Genomic DNA, 22,849 nt, shown 5'->3' with positions numbered 1-22,849 from the left:
ATCCCTCCCTTTTCCTATCTTTTTATTTACCTGTGGTTCCCTTCAACAACCAGGGAGCCTGCTGGTACGCAGAACAAAGATGGAGGGTACAGAGGGAGGAATGGATGGAGGGAGGGGAGGAGAGGGGGGTAAACAAAGGGTTTGTTTCTGGCGCATGTCGGCGGCACACATGTTGTCTAAAGAGAGCTGACATCAGAGCACAGCAGGAAACTGTGGATGGGGAGGGGATGGAGGGGTGGACGTCCTTTAGTAGCTCGCATCACTTCCTCTCCCCGTGCAACCCAACAGACGAGCTGGATAATTAGCTTTCTTGCTCTCCAAATCCCGCCTCTCTGTCCATCCGTTTGTCCTTCCATCCATCCGTCCCCCCTCTCCCTTCTTCTCCGCTCCTTCCCACCTTTTTTCAGATTTTTTTTTTCATGTTTCTTTTTTGAGTAAATGCGTACAGAGCAGCCTCTAGATGATATCAGATATTTGTTTCTCTCCATCCCTCCCTCCCTGCCACGCTTCTTCTCTCCATCCCTCCCTCCCTCATTTTTTCTCTGTTTGTTTCCAGTGCCAGTTCTGCTGTGTTTCTGTGTCCCAGGGTTCTTTTTGGCCTACGCACGGCCAGACGCATTCAAAGCCTGTTCAGCTAATTAGCATTCTTCATGCAACTTTTCCAGCACTGACCAAACTTTGTTGGGTGTACGTGTGTGTGCACGTCCGCGAGTTTGTGTGGTTTAGTTTCATGCTCTGTAGCATCCAATTTCTGCCCTCCGTGCATTATCTGTGGCAGTGATCTGGGGACAGAGGCTGTATGGAGAGGAATGAAAGGTTAGTCACTTTGGAGACACAATGTGCAGCCAGTACAATAATACTAAACATCAGTGGGCATTGGCCTTTACACCTCTCCCACTCATCATTTCCTTCTTTATATTTTATTAGCATTTCTGTAGCTCATAGAGAAAGAAGAAGAAGAAGAAGAGAGGAATGACAAAAGTGTAGAGTCATATTTCAGCCTGCAGGTAATGCTATGCATTATAGTGCAGACATCTTCCATCATGGCTCTTCCTCTACTTGTTTCTATCTCTTTCTTTTCTCCCCAATATCTACTGTATGCAGAGAGAAAAAAAAAACTCTTCACAAGTCTGAGCTACTTTTCAAAGACTGCGAGTCCTTGGTGTTTTTGGTTTCGGTTGACTGTAACAGAATGCCGGAGCAGGTGGATCATTCCCTCAATCCAAACGGCAGCCATTGTTATTTTAAAAGAGCAGACATATGTTGGAGAGCGGAACGTGGATCATTTCAAAGGAACGATGAAAGCCCAGTGTTGGATTGTTCAGAAAGAGGCCCCCATGAGCGGATGAGGACGTGGCAGGAAGGGTGGAAAGGAGAAAGAAAGCGCTTTCAAACAACAATCCCCCTCTCTCTCTCTTTCTCCATCTCATTTTACCCTTCTCACACACTTTATATCTCCATCCTCTATTCTCTGTACTTGTGTTTTTTCGCTCTGTACATCTCTGCCTGGTGTTTGAACAGTTCTGATTTTATTGTGAATGTCGACAAAAGCATTTTTTGGGAATACATTCAAAGAGACATATGTATCTGCAGCATTTGTTACAATAGATTTAATTGTTCCGCTCTGTCCATAATGGAGATGTTTTCCCCCTGGTATGTGAGGCCGTTTTGTTGATCTGCTGTTAAAAATGTATCATATGTGTTAATAGAAGTGGCCAAAGCTCTTTTATTAAAGTTGTATTTCTTACTATATACAGTATGTCAGACAGTCTGGTAAATGACAGGCATGTTTTCCCCTAAATTCTACCTTTAATTAAATAAAAGCAAAATAAAATCCTGGGCCAGTGAAACAATCTTAAAAAAATCAATTCTATTTGAGCATTTAAAAAAAAATCAGACACATTCTGTATGCTACACTAAAATTAAGAGAAAGGTTTAAGTGGTTTAAGTGCAAGCTTGAGCTCGCTGTGCGTCACAGTTTTAGCATTCACCCCTTGACAAATAAACTCCTCTGTCCTGCAGAATAATGTGACTATAAACACTTTTAAAGCGTCATTTCACTTTGGTGTGATGTCAGGTTTTTGATGAGTGCAACATTAAAACCTCGATTAGACTAAAAACTTGCATCATGGGGACGAATCTTGAGAACTTAACTTGTTTTGTCCATTTTTTAAATTAGATTTTAGCTGTACTCTGTCAGTGTCTTACAAATGTGATTGTCACATTATGGTTTTTTTTTACTTGGAGCAGCAGTTAATTTCAGGATGTGTAGCAGCAGTATTAAAAAAAGTAGGGATACACACTATGTACAGTACATGTAGCTGGCCTTCTAAAATGATAAGGGCAAGTGTAAAGTGGACCTACACAGTAATATACAGTGTGTGTAATAATGTTACTCTAAATGCTCTCAGCAGTTATTGATGTTGAAACCAGAATTAGAAAATCAACTGTCATTTGTGCGACTGCCTTTAAACATGTCTCTGTTATTAGAGAGAAGGGGAGGTGGGTGATGGCGGCGTCCAGTGATAACACATCTTCGAGGCAGGCTTTTTGACTTTGACAGCGTCTGAACTTCAGCGTGGGCGTTGCGGGCTGAAGAGTAAAAAGTGTCTAACTGAAGTGATATGTTGCTTGAACCCTTCTCAGTGTCTCTGTGTGGCCAGGATCCCTGACAGCTACTCAAAGTGCACATGTGATCACCCACCATGGTTAACCTCATACTAACCGACAACTTTCCCACGATCGCTTGCAGTTGGAGAGTTGGACGGGCTGCTGAGTTCCCAGAATTCCCTGATCAGGAAGCTGAAGGAGGAGTGCTGCACGCTGGGCGTCAGACTGGAGGAGCTGACAGAAAGCAGCAGGTCAGAGTTTTCTCTTTCGTCATATTTCGTCTTTGTTTGAGTTCACTCGATACAGTTCAGATCTGCTGGTGTAGATGTACGCAGCCTCTCTTTTTTTATTCATTCGCTCACTGTTGTTTGTTCCCTCTATCTGTCGGACATCCATGTCATCATTTCATGAAGCGTCATCGATCCAGGCTGTTTGGACAGAGCATGTCAACATACTACATACTGCTTTCCAGTCTGACCTGTTTTCTTGTTAACCTGATGCTACAGTAGTCACAGCAGGCCTGCACAGCTCTCCATCTGGGCTGCCTGCCTGTGTGTGTGTGTGTGTGTGTGTTTGTGTGTTTCACTGTGTGTTTGTGTATTTGAGTGCGTGTATGTGTGTGAGAGTGACCCTGGGCCCAGTGTCCTGTCAGCTGTTGGAGCTGTGCTGCACATTAGTCACATGACAGCCCCCAATCTGGCCCTGCCAGACCGCACTGGCCTCACCAGCCACAGGACACGTGCACACAACACACACACACTGTGATACACTGTGTATTATTTTATGTGTTGACATCAATACCAAAGACACATATATATGTACAGACTAATAACTGCCACCTTGAATGTTTTTTTTTTTATGTGTAGAAACTCAAATACATGCTGACACATTGGCATGAAGGCTCATCGCCTGCATCTGCTGTATGTGTGTGTCATGTAGTTTAGCAGCAGTGTGGTGTTGGAGTGTTTTGTGCCCGGAGCTGTTTGAGCTCCTGGAGTCAGAGCCCAGTGTAGCGGTTAAAGTCCTGCTGGACGGCCTCAGTTGGGCTAAGCGAGGTTACACTGACACAGTTGCAGAAAAAACACTGAGAAAAACTCTTGTTTTAGGTTGTTAGTTTTTTATTTTTTTCCCTTCCTGATATTGATTTAAATACCTGAACTTGTGTTGTGGTCAGCACAGAGAACTGATCTGCAACCGGCACGTTAAAAACAGCGGTGTACAACTTATCATGTATGGATGTGAAATGATTGCTTTCATTGTTTTATGACGCGACTTTATAAGACTTCTGGTGTTGAAATTAGCAACACTAGTGCTGCCCCTGCTAATGTTACACTGTTTAGTGGTAATACATTTTTTTTTGCCGCTCTAAAACAGTACTTACCAGTGGCTGCACAGCCCAACTTGTTTTAGAGCGGCGTATCATTTTATTTAGTTTTATTTGGATGTGAAATGAAACCAAAGTTTAAATTAATAAATAATCAATGAATTCCTTATTATTATTTTATTATTATTATTGTTATAATATCATTCATTCATTCATTCATCTTCTAACCGCTTCATCCTCTTGAGGGTCGCGGGGGGGCTGGAGCCTATCCCAGCTACATCGGGCGAGAGGCAGGGTACACCCTGGACAGGTCGCCAGACTATAGCAGGGCTGACACATAGAGACAGACAACCATTCACGCTCACATTCACACCTACGGACAATTTAGAGTCACCAAAATGTCTTTGGACTGTGGGAGGAAGCTGGAGTGCCCGGAGAGAACCCACGCTGACACGGGGAGAACATGCAAACTCCACACAAAAGGGCTCCCACGCCCGGGATCGAACCGGCAACCCTCTTGCTGTGAGGCGAGAGTGCTAACCACCACACCACCGTGCCGCCCTTGTTATAATATCATTATGTGAATAATAATCTATTTATTTTACTGTTATTTATTTATTAATTTTTTAAATAATACATTTTGTGGTATTTGATTGGTGCGTAGACTCACATAGTCGCTGATTCGTATTTTAGGCAGTATTGAAGATATTTTTTGATTCAGGTATTGGCACAACTCTTTTCTGCTGACGGGGAACTGCTTCTGTTTCGGTTCCCGCACTTAATTTCGAACTGTTCAGAGCATTTTGACCAAAACTAAAGTGGTTTAGAACCCACAAAGCTGGTTCTCAGCTGGAACAAAAAACAATAAGCAGGTTTTCCTTGTCCTGAATTGTGAACTGTGACGACATGAGCGGGCGTGTCATATTCTACAGGTTGGATAGAGGATGGGGAAGACAATATTCAAGTGAGAAATTATTGAAAAGAAAGAGCGTGCCGTGGTTTCATGAATAGTTGGTCCATGCTTGTTTTTAGGGTAAAAACATCAGTAACAACAGTAACAATAACAAGAACAGGACAACTGTAATTAATGTATTTCGCAATTTTGTTACCACTGTTTACTTCCATTGTGCATTGTGCAGCGCCTTCCATTGATGACACATCCTTGATTTTAATGGCTCCACCCAAAACTTGTGAAAACATGGGCTCAAGAATCAGAGCTCATTTGGTGGCAAAGGGGTGTGTGAGGCCTTCTCCTGCTGCTGCTGTGCAGCTGACAAAGTGGTTCAGAGCATCTGGTGGACATGTGGCTAAGACACATTTCACATAACTGTGACGTCTGGCCACGGACCCTTTTGTTCCATTTCATATGACTCTCTCTCCCCATGTTTTCTGTCTGTATTCCTGTTGCTGCTCTCTAATAAAGAGTAAGAAAATGGTTGCTCCACAGTCTTATGACAGTCATATGACATCAGTGAGGATTAACCTTTTTACTCAGTTGCCAGTTTATTAGGTACACCTAACTGAACTAAAGCAGTCTGATATACCAGTCCTACCCTCACTGATGTAAAAGGGATGGACAAAGTAATATCTGTCATCTGTCAGTGTATTGCTGCATAGCTCAACAGCACCACAGACAGCAGTCTCTGAAATGATCACACACTTGAATCAACACCACTTAAAAACAGTTAAAACAAAAATACAACAATATTACCTTCATGAAGGTCGGATTTGTTGCATGACTGTTGTATTGGACCAAATTAGTTTAAGCTAGGTGTACCGAATAAACTGGCAACTGAGTGGGAAATGAGGAGAGGTTCCTAAACAAATGTGTGTTAACAAGTTATTACGACAGATCTTAAATCTCAAGATCTTTGGATACAAGACTCACCTGTTCCCTTTGCTGAGATTGAGCTATTTATTTGTATTTATGTCTTTATCTTTGTCTCGTATTGTGAAGCCTTTTGTCATGTCACATCCAGATTACTTAAATAAATTTACAGTGTTACTACAAATCATTTTTAACTAAAACCTGCAGCCTGCACACCTTGCTACCAGGTACATCTTTAAACTGTTACATCTGTATTAACTGTGCTGGTGTGTGTGTGTGTGTGTGTGTGTGTGTACAGAGGAGAGCTGGAGCAGCTGGCCCTGGAGAAGCAGCACCTCGAGGAGACAGTAAAGAATCTGAGAGCTTGCTGCTCTGACATGGAGGATCAGTGTGTCCAGCACGGCCGCATGCACCAGCGCATGAAAGAACGGTACGTTAATACACATATTTAATACACACACACACACACGCACACACACACGCACACACACACACACAGCAGCACATCCCATACATCTTAGATCTTTATCTAATTTCGTCAGCTATATTTTGTTCCTTTTTCGACAATGTTTTTACCAGCAAATAAACATCTGATTTATAAGACTATGATTTGTTAGTTCCTCAGTCAAGACGGTTTCCAGTCGTGTTTTTGAACATTATTTTTTTTTGCTTTTTTTCCACCCAAGAAGTACTGCACTTATTTCAATAAAAAAACTGGCAGACGTATCTTATGATTTTACCATTTTTGATTATTAAAATAACAGCAGTCTTGTTGGAGTTACTAAATGTTCCCAACGTGCTTTTTAGTTTTAATTTCTTTCCGTGTGCAGAATCTGGCAGCGGGCCTTCACAAAGGAAAAAATAAGTGCAGTTTTCTCTTCACAATCTGTCCCCGACTGCTCCGTCTTGTGCACATCTAATGTTTAATTCTTACAAGAATTGTTTTATTTTTTTTGTTGACACAGAGGTTTTTTTGTGTCATCAGCAGTTTACTCTCCTGCTGTCTGTGCAGTGGCAACTTTTTACACTTTGTGAAACTGTTCTCTGATTAGAAAACAGAACTTTTCTCTTATATAATGCACTGGAAACATTAAACTGAGTCACTTTTGGGGGTCCACAAACAACAGGAACATCCCAACAAGTACAAGAAGAGCATTGGGTTTTACAATTAGGAATTAACTCATGAATTGCTGCGTTGATTTAAGATGAATCAGGAATATAAAATGAGTTATGAAGGAGCTAATTCATGAAACATTGTGACTTTGACGTACACCTTGAGGCCCACCTGATGGGGTTGTGAACTGCAAACTGAGACTCAAAGCGACGCACCAGTCTGTGTGTCTCGATCCACGATTGAACAAGCACAGCTGAGTTTGTCTCCTTTTTTGTTTTTTGGAAGTAGAATAACTTGATAAATTATCTGTCTGACATCACTCCCTAATTCACTCATTCACTGAAGTTGTGATGGGCTTTCTGCCACGTTTTTTGGTCCCACTGTGGACGTTTTTGAGGGACTATATAGTGTGGCGGATGCATTTTGGACTTCAGTTTATGAAACTTAATTCCCCAGTAAATACGTTGCCCTATGCTGCATACAGGGAGTTTTTCAGAGACACTGACTTCTAAAAGCTGCAGCTAAATGTGGCTCAATCTCTGGCTTATGCTACAGTATCTGTATGTGTGTGTGTGAGAGTGTGTGTGTGTGATGCGGGGGTCTCTTCCTCCCTAAGTGTGGAGCCCAGTTGGTGTGTGTCTCCACAGGGCGCCTGGCATCCAGCCTGGCTCTGCAAATGTGGGCGAGGTTGTGTGGGTGTTGTTGCCCCACTCTGCAGGATCTCTACCCCAGTGCCCCCACCACCACCACCCAACTCCACCTTCCTCTTACACGAAACCAAACACACACACACACTCACCCTTTTCTCCTGCTCCATCACTGACACTACATATTGTCTACCACCCACCGGTGTTAACCTGTCGACAGTCAGACGCTGCCAAAAAAACAAAGTTTACCAAGTCACAGCTGTCTCCTGCTTGTGTGTGACTCTTTTTGTGTGTTTCATAGAAAGAAAAACAATCTAAGTTGTCAAGGAGTGTGAAGTATGAATATTCTGTATGTTTCCGCGCATATGTTGTGGTGGTATTTTTATGTGTGTGTGTGTGTGTGTGTGTGTGTGTGTGTGTATGGGCTGCTATTGCATGTTCTCAGGAGGTTTAGCAGAGTAGGAATCTGGCTGCCAAAAGTGGATTGGCTGGGAAGTTGGCACCTAACTTCTCTCTTCTCCCAACTGAACCACGATAATCACTCTTGGCATTTAGTGAGTTTTATTTTCTGCTTTGACACTTACTTGGTTGATGAATCCTCCTGATATTTAAAAATCCTCTCGAGTTCAGTTCTACATGAGGTCACTTTTGCAGCGACTGTTCAGCCGCTTGACCACATTTTTGTATCTCGTTTCTAGAGATAATTGTTTGGTATGTTTGGGAATGCATTTATTACTTGTGAGCACTAAGTACATGTATTTTTGGCACTTACATGTCATGTTTTTAGGTGATTTGTGGAGAGGAGGTGCGGTGCAGAGATAAGGGAGAGACAGGGAGGCGAGAGAGGTATGACTCACGTTTACGATGATCCACACCGCAGCTGGTACTTGGTTTCTCAGTATGTGATTGTATTTCTGGTACTGAGCGTACTCCGGGGGCAAAACTTGAAAACCTGCCACAAATATATTCTCATCATGTTGATTTTAGCTTAAACAAATTTAAAAAAAGAGATCCACAGTATTTATCAGGGCTTCATTGCAGATTGTGATGTCTGAATTAAGCTATAGAAGCAGGGTTGAACTTTCTGTATTTTGTGTGTGTGTGTGTGTGTGCGCGCGCAGTTAAATTTGCATGTGTGTGTGTGTGTGTGCGTGCATGAGCGTGTACGTCAGCTTTCCTACATATGGCACTGTTCTTGTACCGAATTGCATGCATGCTCCTGTTACCCTGTGTGTCTGCGTCCATACATTGGGTATACATACGTTAGTTGGTCCCTGCAGGCCCTGAGCACTCAGTGGGCGCCCTGCCGCGCCGCTCGGGGGTTAAGGTGTACGTGTTAACAAGCTGGTGCAAGTGGGTTCAATATCCAGCGCCCCGCCCCTCCCCACAGCCTCTCCATCGGCCTGCAATCTGTGCTGCGAAGAGCGGCAACAGCGCACCACGCACAAAACATTTGGAAAATCAGCTTGATTTATTTTTACATGGGCAAGCTGATTGCCAAACTACACAGGGGTTTTAGCACACAATGTTTTGCTGCACCACTTATTTATTTATTTCACTGTGTCTGCGGTGTTGTTTTTTGTTTTTTTGCCTGGAAATGAAAAGAGCGGAGGGTGGAGAGATGGAGTCAGGGAAGATGCAGAGCCAGTTACTGTAAATGATTAATTTTAAAGGCTGTATGTGTTTTTTAATGAGCAGAAATAACACATTGACACTTTAATTTATTAAGTTAAATGTGTACAGTATTTCACATGTATGAAGCGGGGACGTCTGCAGTGTCGTTTTTATCTTAACTCTTTAAGTCATTATTCTCCAGTTTGTTTATTTGATAGGCGACTTTATATTTAGTTGTGATGTAGTTTTCCGGTGCTCATTCTGAGAAATGAGTGAGACGATGATAGCTTGTTTCTGCGTGAGGGCAGGTCATGTTTGTGAGAAAGCTTAGAATATATTTTACATATGCAAGCAACTAAATTACAGGTGCAGAGAGGAAAATGCGGGGGATGGATATGTGTTATTTTAGAATGTATTAAAATCTGAATGCATATATCTTAATAGCAAAACTAAGAAAGTGTGCTTTGTTATTTTCGAGTAAATGCGAGCGGTCATTATGATTTAATTAATTTGACATCAGTGAGGAGAGAAACCTGTAAGATGGTAGTGAGAGCACCGCTGTGAGGAAGCTATCTAATGACTGTTAATTGTGAAAGTTATTACGGCTGTTTTTCTCTGCTCATGTAGTTTTAAACTTTCTCTTCTTACTTCACCCTCTCCTTCTCCTTCTCTTCTTCTTCTCTCTTTCCACTTCTTCTTTCCTCTTTGCTCTTCTCTTATTCTCCAACTTTACTCCTCTCCTCTTTCTCCTCCTCCCCTCTGCTTTCTGTACCAAACACCACGCAACCTTTTCTCACCCCACAGCTGTTCGCAGGCTGTTTCACCAATTATCACTATGCATGTACACACTGAGGTCACATACACAGACTCTCTCACACACACACACACACACGCACACACACGCACGACAGACCAACATAACACCAACGTTTGCTTAACCACACATAGTGACAGCAGAGTGTGTTTGTCGGGGTGCGTGTGCGTGTACGGTGTTTATGTGAGCTCACCGTGCAGCCCTTTAAGCAGAGCAGCAACATATACGCAGATGTGCCTGTAGATCCACAGGCTTCACTGGGCCATATGGCCTCCACGAAGAAAGATGGTGCGTGCGTCTGGAGGAGAGCAGAGGAGGGAGGGAGGGATGGAGCGAAGGATGGAGGGCCATGTGTGGTATGAGCTGTGCAAGCAGTTGTTGAAGTATGTATGCCTGTGGATGCGTGTTTGTGTGTGTGTGTGTGTGTGTGTGTGTTTGCACCAGAGGCTCCAGGAGATTGGTTAATGGAACAAATGGTCGCGGCGGGCCGGGGAAGAAGGAACAGGCTTGCTGCTACCGCGGGCGGACAGCGAGCCCCGGGCGAGGGCTGCTTCATCTGGGCCTCTGCCACACACACACACACACACACACACACACACCCTCTGTCAAACCCTCGCCTCAACCCCCCTCTACCCCCAAACACACAGTGTGCTGCCATGCCCCAGAAGCAAAAGGACGCTCCTCACAAAACTTTTCATTTGCAAATGAAGTTGGCAGAGGCAGGGCAGAAGAAACAGGACAGCTTTCATTTGTCTCATCTGTGTGTGTGTGTGTGTGTGTGTGTGTGTGTGTGTGTGTGTGTGTGTGCGTGCACGCAGACACACACATCGGTGTGTATGATGAGTTGCAACTGTGTGTGTGATCTGAGAGACAGAGGGATGATAAAAGAGTGAGATGTGGAGAAAGCGGGGATTGAGACAATGAAGAAGGCCCACTGTGAGGTGCAGCGTTTACACACGTATGAGTGTTACACTTCGTGGTCATGTGAATATTAGAATAATACATTTTTACCGATCACATATGCACTAATTTTAGTTTTTAAATCAACTGTGCATTTGTTTTTTTCCTGGAAAAAAAGTTGCGTGCTACAGAAATAGCGATTTTATATATAAATGCATACAAAGACATAATTGACTTGATGTGATATTTAAAGATACATAAATAGTTTTCAGATTTGATTTATAGAATGAGAACGAATGTGGGGAAATATCCACTTCACTCCACTGTCTCTCTCACGCCTGTGTTCTTGCCTCTGGATGGCGCTGATCAGTCGTCCTCCCTTCATCTTCCTCTCCTTCTCTTCTCATCGTTTCCATCTCTGCATTGCCCAGCTGGCTTCTGTAGCCGGGAGCGACCGCAGGGCGGCCTGCTGAAAGAGCATTGTCAAACGGTGGCTTTACAGCTCTATCACACACACACACACACACACACACACACACACACACACACACACACACACACAGACGCACAGACGCACAGATTTGCAGCTCAGATGTCGGGCTGTAGCCAGAGGCTTGCAAGCTGGAGCGTTAACTGTGCAAAGCGTCACATCTCAAGCCCCAGTCAGTGACACTCGCTAACACTACTTCATAAAACTACAACTAGAAAAACTAGTGCAGAAACACCTGCCCCTTCTTTAGAGAAATGTTAAACGTAACAACAGCAGAAACACTTTAATGCCGGGGAAAGCAAACAGTCAAACACGAGACTTAAAAAGAGTCAGCAGGCCTCACGGCAGCAAACACTTTGACATTCAATAGATGATATACCAGCCTGCAGCAGCTCTGAAACCTCTGTTAATGCAGCCACCAAATGAAAGCAGAGGCAGCTTCTCTGCTCTCCCACAGATGTTTAAACTCTGACTATATTTCTGACGTCCCTCTGTAACACTTTGTGTTTTTAATATAAGAGCAAGGGAATTTTATTTTGCACTTTCTGATCTTGTGGGAGTTCAGGTTGAACACTTGAACGTTCTCCTGTAAAAATAAGTAAACTTACACCGAGTCTCTCATCAGCATCTTGGATCTTGGTGTACAGACCGTAAAAGCTTTCACACCTTTTATTCAAACTTCTCAAATCCTCTCACCTTTAATGTTTGTATTCTTTATTTAGACAGCAGGGAGTCGACATGTTGCAGAGTCTCTGACTCCTGGCTGAACGAAGCTCGCTTTAATCGGGACCAAAAAAGAAAAATAAATAATAAAGTAAAAAAGATAGGACGATAATATACAGCCTTACAGGTCAATAAAACTTGTTTAAGATATTTTATCTTTTGCACCTTATATTTGCACTTTTTCATTATATTTAGAAATATATTCTGGTGTGAAAAAACCAAAAGGGCACCACCAGGGTTTTAGTTCCTGTTGCTTATTCATAACGAATACTGTAATAATACTGAATAGTGCTTAAAATGTTTTATCTATTATCCAGGGATTTAAAGTTACACAGTGATTTTTATGATTGAATGCAGACTTTAAAATCAGCGTGCACCACACAGAAATCAGATCAATAACCTGGAGTCTCTCAAATCACTGCAAGTTGATTTTTCTTAACATTTAATTTGAATTTCAAATAAAGATAAAAAAGTAAAACTCCACAGCTCATATTGTAAAATGTAGCAGGAGTGTAAAGCACATGAAATTTGTTGTAAATAGGTGAAAATGTTGGAAAACACGATGTGATCTTTTCAAGATTTAGCTTTAAAAAAAAGATTTATTCCGCTTTTATTTCACACAAAACAAAGCTGTCATTAAGATACCTTCACTCACATCAGTCAGTGGTGGTTTAAATAAGTAAAATGTGTTTATCCTGTAGACTTTTTAAAACAGACCTACAAGGTGCTTCACAGTATTCAGCAACACATGTCAAAGAGGCAGGTCAGAGGCACAAGAGCAACAAAAAATAATTGATAAAACAGAAATTTCATCAATAAAAAATCACTTAAGATTAGTGAAAGAAGAGAAGTGAGTCTTTAGAAGGTTTCTCTTAATTTCAGCTGAATTGAAAGATCAAAAATTCAGAGGTTATTATTATTATTTTAAATTTAAGGAGCAGAAACAAACAGCACTCGGTCTCAGACTTTATGTTCCTATACAGGCGCAACAAATCAGAAACTCACTGCTGGTTCATCTTTACGTTAAAGTGATTTCACACACAGCTCTCTGATGTGGAAAATCTAAGTGTTGACAATGTTGTTCAAACATGACATGAAGCTCGTGAACCCGAACATCTGAAACCTTTCTTTCTTTCTCAGCACTGTGTTCAGCAACTGGAAAATGTTTATATGAAGGAGGAACAAGTTCTCAGACAGGCTGCAGATGAAATTTAAAATTGATTTATCAGTCCCAGCACTCTGCCACGCTACAGTAACTGTACATTTGTCTACGCACATTTATATTTTTGCATTGATTTAATCATTTATTAGATATAAATGCAGAATCCTGCAGCCAAACCTCTCCAGTTGAAGTTAAATGGCTCTTTTTAAAATTGAAATTTGCTCACATGATATTGATTTTGTTGATTTTAAGGTCATTTTTTATCCTTGAAACAAAAAGATAGATTTTCTACATCATAAGAAAAAATATTCTCAATGATAACACACCTTTAAAAATACTCAAAATTAAATTGATTTTATTTTGTGCATTACAAATGATTTTTAAATGTGCAGTTTTTACAAAGCTGTGAGCCAGAGACGCTAATTTAGTATATTTAATACAATATAATATCTGTATACCTGTGCTGTCTGACATTTAGATGCTGATTTGGTGTGTGTTGTGTGTGTTAGTGTGTCTCCTCTGTATTCACACGAAGTCACACACTGACTTCCTTATCAAACATGATGCCGACATGTTAAATTGCAAGTGCATGTTTGAAAGAGGCCGGTCACACGTTTGGAAACGACAGGTAACAATAAATGAATAGACGGTGCGAGAAATCAAAAAGCAGCGAGGGAACACGTGTCGGCCTCATCCTGATCAAAACACACAGTGTCACCAATCATGTTCCCATGTCAAACGTGCGTGTTAGCAAGAGCAACAACTGGCATGACAGGTTGGTGGAGGGGAGAGGGGCAAGGCCTTCAGGCGCACACACACACACACACACACACACACACACATATACACACACACATTCTTGAGTGCAGTTGTGCGCTAGCCAAGATTTAGCTAGAGCGCTGGGGTGTGAGGGTGGTGATGGTGGGCCTGGGATTGGGCGAAATATGGTTTTGTGAGTGTGTGTGTGTGTGTGTGGCAGCTGCAGCCTTCATGCCCCTGGCAGTGTTGTTGTAACCAGGCAAGCCAAGGCCGTCTGCCTGCATTCTTCACCCCCTAGGCCCCCTGCCTGCTACACACACACACACACACACACACACACACACACACACACACACACACACACAGACGTGCATGCAAGTTCAGTTAGTTAAATGTTGTGGTTGAGATTTTTCATTTTCTTTTAGAGTTAGAGTTCATTTCTACACCTGAGTCCTTTTTAGTTTTCTTGATTTTTCATGTTTGTTCAAATACAGATCTTTAATTTTAGCCTGTTTCATCTTCACACTTATCTTCTGTATTTTTAGGGCAAATGAAGATCATATAACGTCCCTCAGCGCGATCCACACTGAGTGGTTATTTCGGGAGTTACACACAGAATATGCAGTGAGACATTAGTTTACTCTGTGGCGTCGTTTTGATAATGTATGCACTGTCCAATAAATATTTTCTCCAAGTGACACGATCTCCACTACCGTATTTGTTTAGTAATAAAAACGCACGCATTCATGTGGGGCTGCTGAACGACAGACCTGAACGCTGCCTCCAGATCTCCTTTTTTTTTTTCTATTACCATCTCTGTGTTTCTCTAACATGACGTTAGCACTTTCCCTTTGGACCGTGCCTTTAGGACATATGCTCCCACCTGTAAATAAATATGCAAACACAGACAAACACACACAACTGAGTTTAGACACTAGCTGTGGGCTACGACTGATGTATACCACAGAGAGGTAACTGTGTCTGTGTTGTAATTAATCTCCTTAGTAGCAGCAGTCAATAGAGAGCGCGGCGGTTCGAGGTGCAGATTGTGAGCAGAGTTTGATTATCGGGCTGTCTGGGGAAATTACTGCAAACTGCCTCTCAGCAAAACTTGCTTTTATTATGTCTGCTGGAGAGCAAAATGCACGCTTACCACCACGACTGCTCTGGAAGCTGTTTTCAGGTATTTTTGGAGGGATTGTTTCAGTGTGGGCGTCGTGCACGGGTGTCAGTAAAGTGTGGGATCCAGCAGGTGGTGTCCTTTCACCAGGTCAGTGGGGGAGGCTCTCCTCCTCTAACCCCCCGCCGCCACAGCCCTCCCGTCAGCCAGGCCAGCAGCAGGCGGCAGGGAGGTGACGGCTGGAGCTGGAGCCCTCAGCCTCTTTGTTTCCCCGTCCCTCCTCCGCCTCCGTCACGCAACTCCACAAACTGTCAGCCCTCATTTTTCACCGCCTGCAGATCCTCTTCACCTAAACATCCATCTATCCGTCTCAGCCATCAGTCCATCCATGAATCTATCCAAGCTTCCTTCCTTTCTCACCAGTTCCAGGCAGCGGGCAGAGGCGAGCCAGCCTGCAGTGTGTGTGCATGTGTGTGTGTTTGTGGGTTAGTGTAGGGCAGTGCCCGAGCATTAAGCCGTATTAAGCCCTAATTAATGAGTGTGCCAGTCGATAGAGGCCAGTTATTGGATTTGCTGCTTTAGCTGCTGGAAGGAGCGCTGCCTTAATCACACACACACATTCACATACACACACACACACACACACTTACACACATCCCCCCTCTGAGGCGGGGTGTACAAGGTGAGACAAGGGGTGGATTAGAGAGAGAGAGTGTGTGTGTTGTATAAGAAGGCCAGAGGTTGGCGGCGCTCTGGCCAGACAAACTGGGTGTGTGTGTGGTTGTTTGTGTGTGTGTGTGTGTGTGTGTGTGTGTGTGTGTGTGTGTGTGTGTGTGCCAGGGGTTAAAGCTTTACTTACTGCATTACATAAACCTCCAGCTTACAACCTGCAGCCGCTTTAAACATCTCAGTTCACGACCTGACCGACTGATTCGCTGGCTGCCTGTTCAACTCTCTCATTGTCACACTGCTGTGTGTGAGAGCTGGCTGGCTTTTACCAGCTCTGCTTCCTACATAATTGTATTTTGGAAATTTAACTTCATAGTGCTTCAGTTTCTCTCTGGAAACAAAACGTATAAAGAGAAATCAATTAACTGTGATGCTGGTGAAAACAGTTAGTTTGTCAAGTCTGAAAAAATGACTCTGATGATGTCATCGGCCTTAACAGAAGGCCGGTGTTAAAGTACTGAAAGATGTGCATGTTTACCAGTCTTAAGTTGCATGATGGGAAACATATGTATTATGGACTATAGGTCAGGATATCTCAGTTTCCTCTGCCTTGATTTTGATGATACAGTATCTTGTATTTATGGTGCTGCATGGATTCATCAGAGCAGCGGTTCTCAAACTTTTTACACCTCAGAATGTAAGGTATTTGTGAGGTCACTGTGTCCTCACATCCGTCTCATTATTGTGACTGCAATCAAGAACACCTAAAGGGAATTTCCTCCAATAGACTCAACAATGAGATGACTAGATTTTGATGATCAAAGGTCAAGGTGACTGTGACCTCGCATCTGTCTCATTCTTGTGAATGTGATATCCTACAGGGGCTTTCTGACTTTTTTGACACACTATACTGTGACATTTTTTTGTGACATATTACAATGAATTTTTTTTGACATTTGTGGACATACTGTACTACAACTTTTTTTATGAGGGTTTTTCGATACACAATACTTATTTAACGTGACTTAATTTGACAGTTTTACATGACTCAGTTTAACACTTAAATCCACGCACTGACCATTCATCCACCACATCTGCAGTTCCTCAAGGACTTTTTATACCATGTCACCTGACTTTGCTCTTAATCTGCAATCTTTTGTATAAAATTACAACATCAAGTTTCTTTGACATACTATACAATGTTTCGCTTTTTTTTTTTTTTTTTTTTTTTTTACATATGATTCACATTCATTTTTTTAATGCTTTATTTAAAGGACTGAGAGAGATTCTGCAAGATGAGGCCTAAAGTGTCTCCAGCTCATTAGATAAAGGACTGGTTTAAAGGTTGGACGAGCAGGTTTCAGTTCTCAGATGATCACACTCAGTCTGTTTTGCAAGCTGATGTCTGAAGGAAAAAGTTAAAAGCTATATGGTATACACATTAAGTGTCTCTGGACTGATAGTTCAGGTTGTTAGAAGAGTGTTTGGAGGTCCTGAGGTGTTGGGTTTGATCCTTATTGAGGTTCAGTGAATTTTAAAGGCTGCTGTCGTGAGGAGGGAGTGACAGGCTCCGTAAAACACAGTTATGTGAACCCCAATAGCTCAGGCTGTTAAAGAGCTGCTTAGAGAGTCTAAGGTGGAAGGTTTGATGCTTCTTCAGGTCTAACACCCAAATGAAAAGGTTCAATACACCCAGGGAAAAAGTCCCAGTGTGAAGGGAGGGTGCTTGGTGGCGAGGTGGGATTGCCGTGTTAATAAGGTGCCAGTGGCCCAGAGTGTGGGTTTGAATCCTGCCTGTTGCTGGAGCCTGGAGAGGTCCAAACAGTCCTGCAGGGTCAGTACCCGCACACCACCTGGCGTCTCACAGAGGTTATGCAACAAAAAAGCTGGCTGATATTTAACTGAAAATTGGAAAGGTGCAAAAATAACAGTGAGTAACTTTGCAAAAAGAATCTGGAGACCTGCAACTAAGCAATGAAAAATAATTGAAAGGATGCAAAAAGAGAAGAAGAAAATTTGGCGAGAAAGAGAGGCAATATTGTTATAAGACTATTTGAGACTTCCAACAGCTGCAGCAACAAGATGCTACAAAACTACTTTGAAGCTGCTCAACGTTTCTGTTTCAATATGCATTTAATCAATAATCATTTGAATCATTTGGCAAAAGTTGCTTAACTTTTTAATTTTGGTTCAGAGGATGCACAATAAAAGTAATTGGGTTCAACTCTCTAGTTTTTGCATCTCTTCAAATATTTTTGGGCTCTCTGACTTTAGTTGCAACTCTCCAAATTCTTTTTGCAAAGGGTTTTATTCTTATTTTCGCACCCTTTGAATTTCCAGTTTATCAGCCAGCTTTGTTTTTTTGTTGCATAACTCCCTGTCTGTACCTCTGTAGACACAGCCCCCTCCCAACCTTGCTGCTGCAGGACTGTTTGGACTGCTCCAGGTTCCAGCAACGGGCAGGATTTGAACCCACACTACAAGCTATTAGTACCTTATTGCTATGGTCAATCCCACCTTGCCACCAAGGACCCTTCGCAGTGGAACCTCTTCTCCGGGTGCATTGGACCTTTTCATTTCACCTGCTCTGGATTAGGATCAAACTTTCCACCTCAGACTCTCCAACAGAAATCTGTTTTACCAACATTATGATGCAATGTTTGTGAAGGTTAACAGTATTTGTGGCGCTCACTCAGGTGATGCCCCATTGTACAACAGGGTTTTGTGCAGTTGTACATATAATTCTATGTGCCTAGATTATGGGCTGTATTGGTTTGATCATGTGTCACACACATTATCCTTATATTTTTACTTGTGTTCCCAGGATGCATCATTTTATTTCATTAAGCTACACCACACCACTACTTAAAGCTACTTCTGAATAAGTTTATTTTATTATAAACAAAGTACAAAATGCTGACTTTTAGTTCAGGGTTCGGTGTTGAACGAGGGACTTCAGGTATTACAAGATCTGTTTGTCACACTGAGTTACCTCACTGCTACAGATACATAGATTTAAATCTAATCCAAAGAAACGTGCATCTTTAGCTGGACTTAGTTCACATGTAAACGATAAAAGACACATCATCAAACTTCATCATCATATTTTAAGCAGCAGTGACTAAATGTACACAGTGAGTGAGTTTTATTGCCATGTTACACTGTGTTTTATGCCTCTGCACTGGGGATAGCCTTGGCCAGAGGTTTTATGCTTTCGGGTTGTCTGTCCATCCGTCTATCTGTCCATCCCACATTTGTGAATGAGATATCTCTAGAACATCCTGAGGGAATTTCTTGGACACAACAATGAACAAATTACAATTTGTTGGTCAAAGGTCACTGTGACCCCATCCGTCCAGTATCTTGAGAACACCTTGAGCAAACTTCCTCAAATGGATTTTGAAGGTCAAAGGTCAGGGTCATTGTGACCTTGCATGTGTCTCAGTACCTCTAGAACCTGTGCTTACTATCTTGCCTTAGCAGTTTAGCTTGTAACTAATCATAAATGAGCGCTATGATGAACGTGATGTATGTTAGCAGCTGGGGAAATGGTGAAAGTTAAAACTTATTTCAAATTAAATTTCAGTTATTTCCTAGTTTCAGCATTTTCATTTGAAATGTTGTAATATTTTGATAATGTTCTAAATATTTAGATTCATTAACTTATTTCAAAATATAAATTTTAGGGATTCCTACGCGTACCAGTCGAGGGAGCTCACATATCACGGGTTGTACACCTACCATAGTTTGAGAAGCAGAGCTCTAGTGTGTTTGTCTGCATTGCTAAATACTTCCAGGGGTAATTTAGAAAACGTTTTGTAAATGTGGGTGAAGGAAAGCTTTAAAGTCATTTTAAGATCAGATCATAAATGTACAGTGTGAATACTCAGAGAAATAGCTTCACATACTCTGAAGCGATACATGAATAAATCTTCACATTTATCTCTACTAGCACACCACAAGTGTAAAACTCCTCTTGGCAAACAATATCTCCTGTTTTACAAACCTGGAGTAGATTTCGGAGCTGGCCAGTCATCAGCACAAAGTCTTAAGCAGAGTCGGCTGTGTATTTTCTCTCCGCAGACTGTTTTTGAAGCATTCGGTGTATCTACATGTACCAAGATCAGAGGTTGTGATTGGATAAGGTCTGGCATTTTCTCAGCATGACTCAGATTAGTTTGGTGGTGTGGAGCTGAAGGCCTTCAGTCGACACGTTCTCAACACTTCCCTCATCAAACATTTACAGCTTCAGAACAACAGGCTCTGTTTCTGACCTTTAGGTCCTCTGCTGTGTGCGTGTGTGTGTGTGTGTGTGCTGCACTCTGTGTGTGGCACATCGCTTGTGTCTATATCTTGTGTCTTGGCTCACCACAGCGGGGCTCTGTCTGTGTGTGTGTGTGTGTGTGTGTGTGTGTGTGTTGCTGTGTGACGTGGCGATGCCCTGCTGTGTCGTGCTGTGTGACGGCGTAGGAGGAAGAGTGGGAGGAGGGAGAGAGAGAGGGGGTGGCTGGTCAGGACAGCTTGGCAGCCGGCTGTAGGAACACCAGGCGGAGAGGGGAGTCAGCGCCCTCGGCCTCCAGGACTGGACGCAGCCTCCAGGTCTGAGATTAAGCGCCCAGCGGGCTGTCAGTCGGGATGGAGGAGAAGGCGGCGGTGGATGAAGGAGGGCATGTTATAGCTGCTGAGGACTGATGGTGAAAGGATGTTGAGAAAGTTGTTAGTGATGGAGGAGCGGAGCTCCTAATGAAGAGGGACAGGATTAAACCCTTCAGGGCAGAGTGAGGACAGTGTGAGGGGGAGAGCAGGGAGCAGATTGTGGAGGAGAGTTGGGATGTTCGCCTCCCCCGTCTGTCACACACAGGCAGCCCTGCCACTGCCAACATGACCAGCAGGGCAGGGGCATCTGTCTCCCCCCCAGCTACCTCTCTCTGTCTCTCTCTGCCCCGAGACACTTTCATCTCTCTTCATCCTCCTCCTCCTACTCTCTTCCTCTTCTTCATAGCACGCATCATTCCTGCTTTACTTGTCGACTTCTGAACTTGGTGAAACGGTGACGGACGAAGTGAAAGATGACTACTCTCTTGTGGTTTTCAAAGTGTCTTGGTTTATGATTTTCTAAGGACCTCTTGACTTGCGAATTCTCTGAGATATGTTCACCTCTCAGAACGTTTAATTTTCTTGTTTTTAGAGGGCATGAAGAGGTCAAACTCTCCTCCATCTCATAAATATAACTTTATTAATTATCCCTTTACTCCTCAAACTTCTATTGTGACCCCTCGAGCGTATTGGGAACCACTGACACACTATAGTGAACTGTAACATGTTTGTGAGATGCAGATTCTTTACTCAAGTTTAAGTTTTGTTACCACAGTGTAAAATCGCTGATTATCAGTGTGTAGCAGGTTGAGCTGTGTGAGAGAGAGAGTGTGTGTGAATGCTACACTAGAGGAGGGGATGACTGACTGACTGACTGACTGACTGACTGACTGAATGGATGAATGGATGAAATAATGGGCTGCTGGTGGGAAATATCTTAACAGACATTCCACCTCCACCCCCAAACACAGTCAACACACTCACTATTCATACACCCGTACCCCCAAACCCCAGCTGGAAAACACCACCTCCCAACACACACACACACACACACACACACACATACACACACACACACACACAGACAGTGTCTACTCCCAGTGTGCAATGAAAGAGTTCATTGTCTGCAGCAGCGGCTGTGTCAAAGGGGACACACTAATTGGGACGTCCCAGTAATGATCAACACTTTGCTTCATATCTACACAACTTTCTCACCAGACTGTTAACCTGCTGTTTCATCAAGACAACATCAAGACAACATGCTGATATAATATAACATTGAGCCATTTGACCCACCAGGTGATACAGGCTTTTACTTTTAAAGGATTTTTTTTTCTTAAGGTAGCTGTTTTGGTACTTTTACTTAAGGATCTGCGTTCCTCTAACACCACTGCTGATGTGAGCTCAAATTGGCTCGACACTGATAAAACCACAGACTGTTTAAATAATTGGACGTAGCCTCCGGGTCTGAAAAGTGAAGCCAGTGCAGAAGTGCCTTAAAGTGCCTCTTTCCAACAGCCAGCAGGGGGCGACTCCAGTGGTTGCAAAAGCAAGTCTGGTTGTACAAAAAGTCTATGAGAAAATGACCTCTCACTTCTTATACGATTTATTTCCTCAGTTTATGGTCACAGTTGATATTTTCAAGGCTTCATCAATACATCATGATGTTCAATTTGTAAATTATGGTCCCATTTAGCAGCAGGGTATACTTTAGGGCGTGGCTACCTTCTGATTGACAAGTCGCCACCACTGCGACCTGTCAGATGTGTTCTCAGGTTCTCAGTCAGATCCACCCCTCGCTCCTCTGCAGCTTCACACTTTCATCCAAATATGATCACTTCCGGCTCCCCACAAAAAACAGTCCATGGTTGAAACATGAAAGTGGTGCCATCCAGAAAGTTCTACATCCTATAAGAAATGTAGTTACTTTGGAAAATTTCAGATTATATAGTATGAAATATGGAACTGCCCTGCAGCACGGTGCTTGTTTAACCTGATCAGTATTTTTCCAAAAATCCAACCAGTGAAAACCATGTGCCACATGTGCTTTTCAGTAGAGACACACTAACACAATTATTTTTGTTCCCTTTAATTGATGAAGCTTCAATTATCTCTCAGATCTCAGTGAGTGCAGACAGAAGGTATCTCTCCTAGCACCGTTATCCCAGGGTGTGCCCCAGGGATTGGTCCTGGGTCCACTCCTATTCATTATATATATATCAACAGCAGGGCTCAACAATAATGATTGCCTGCTTGCCTGGGGCAAGTAAAACTCAAGGTCGGGGCATGTAAACTAACAACTCATTTGCCCAATTGGGCAAGTTGCTGAAAATAGTAAAAGTTAATAACAAATTGATAAAATAAATGTATTTTAAAATGTGTTCCTTCTGCTCTGATGCAGCGGTCTCTCTGCCTGAAGTCACAGGCACACGCTGTGTAACAATGTCGTGCCCGCAGCCCCCATTGATATTATTTTGCA

At 42.7% G+C, this 22,849-nt stretch overlaps 1 protein-coding gene across 1 annotated transcript in view; it reads left to right on the top strand.

The window, feature by feature from the left end:
* The window catches only part of sdccag8 (SHH signaling and ciliogenesis regulator sdccag8), a 55,798-nt gene that overhangs the window by 29,294 nt on the left and 3,655 nt on the right, over window positions 1–22,849 (top strand). The window contains exons 15-16 of the mRNA XM_049600109.1: window positions 2,753–2,861; window positions 6,061–6,192. Coding sequence (XP_049456066.1) covers window positions 2,753–2,861; window positions 6,061–6,192 — 241 coding nt within the window. The remainder of the gene's footprint in view (window positions 1–2,752; window positions 2,862–6,060; window positions 6,193–22,849) is intronic.

Source organism: Epinephelus fuscoguttatus, linkage group LG16 (assembly GCF_011397635.1).
Source record: "Epinephelus fuscoguttatus linkage group LG16, E.fuscoguttatus.final_Chr_v1".
Lineage (NCBI taxonomy): Eukaryota > Metazoa > Chordata > Actinopteri > Perciformes > Serranidae > Epinephelus > Epinephelus fuscoguttatus.
Note: the sequence above shows the minus strand (reverse complement) of the source record. Positions and strands in the feature narration are given on the sequence as shown.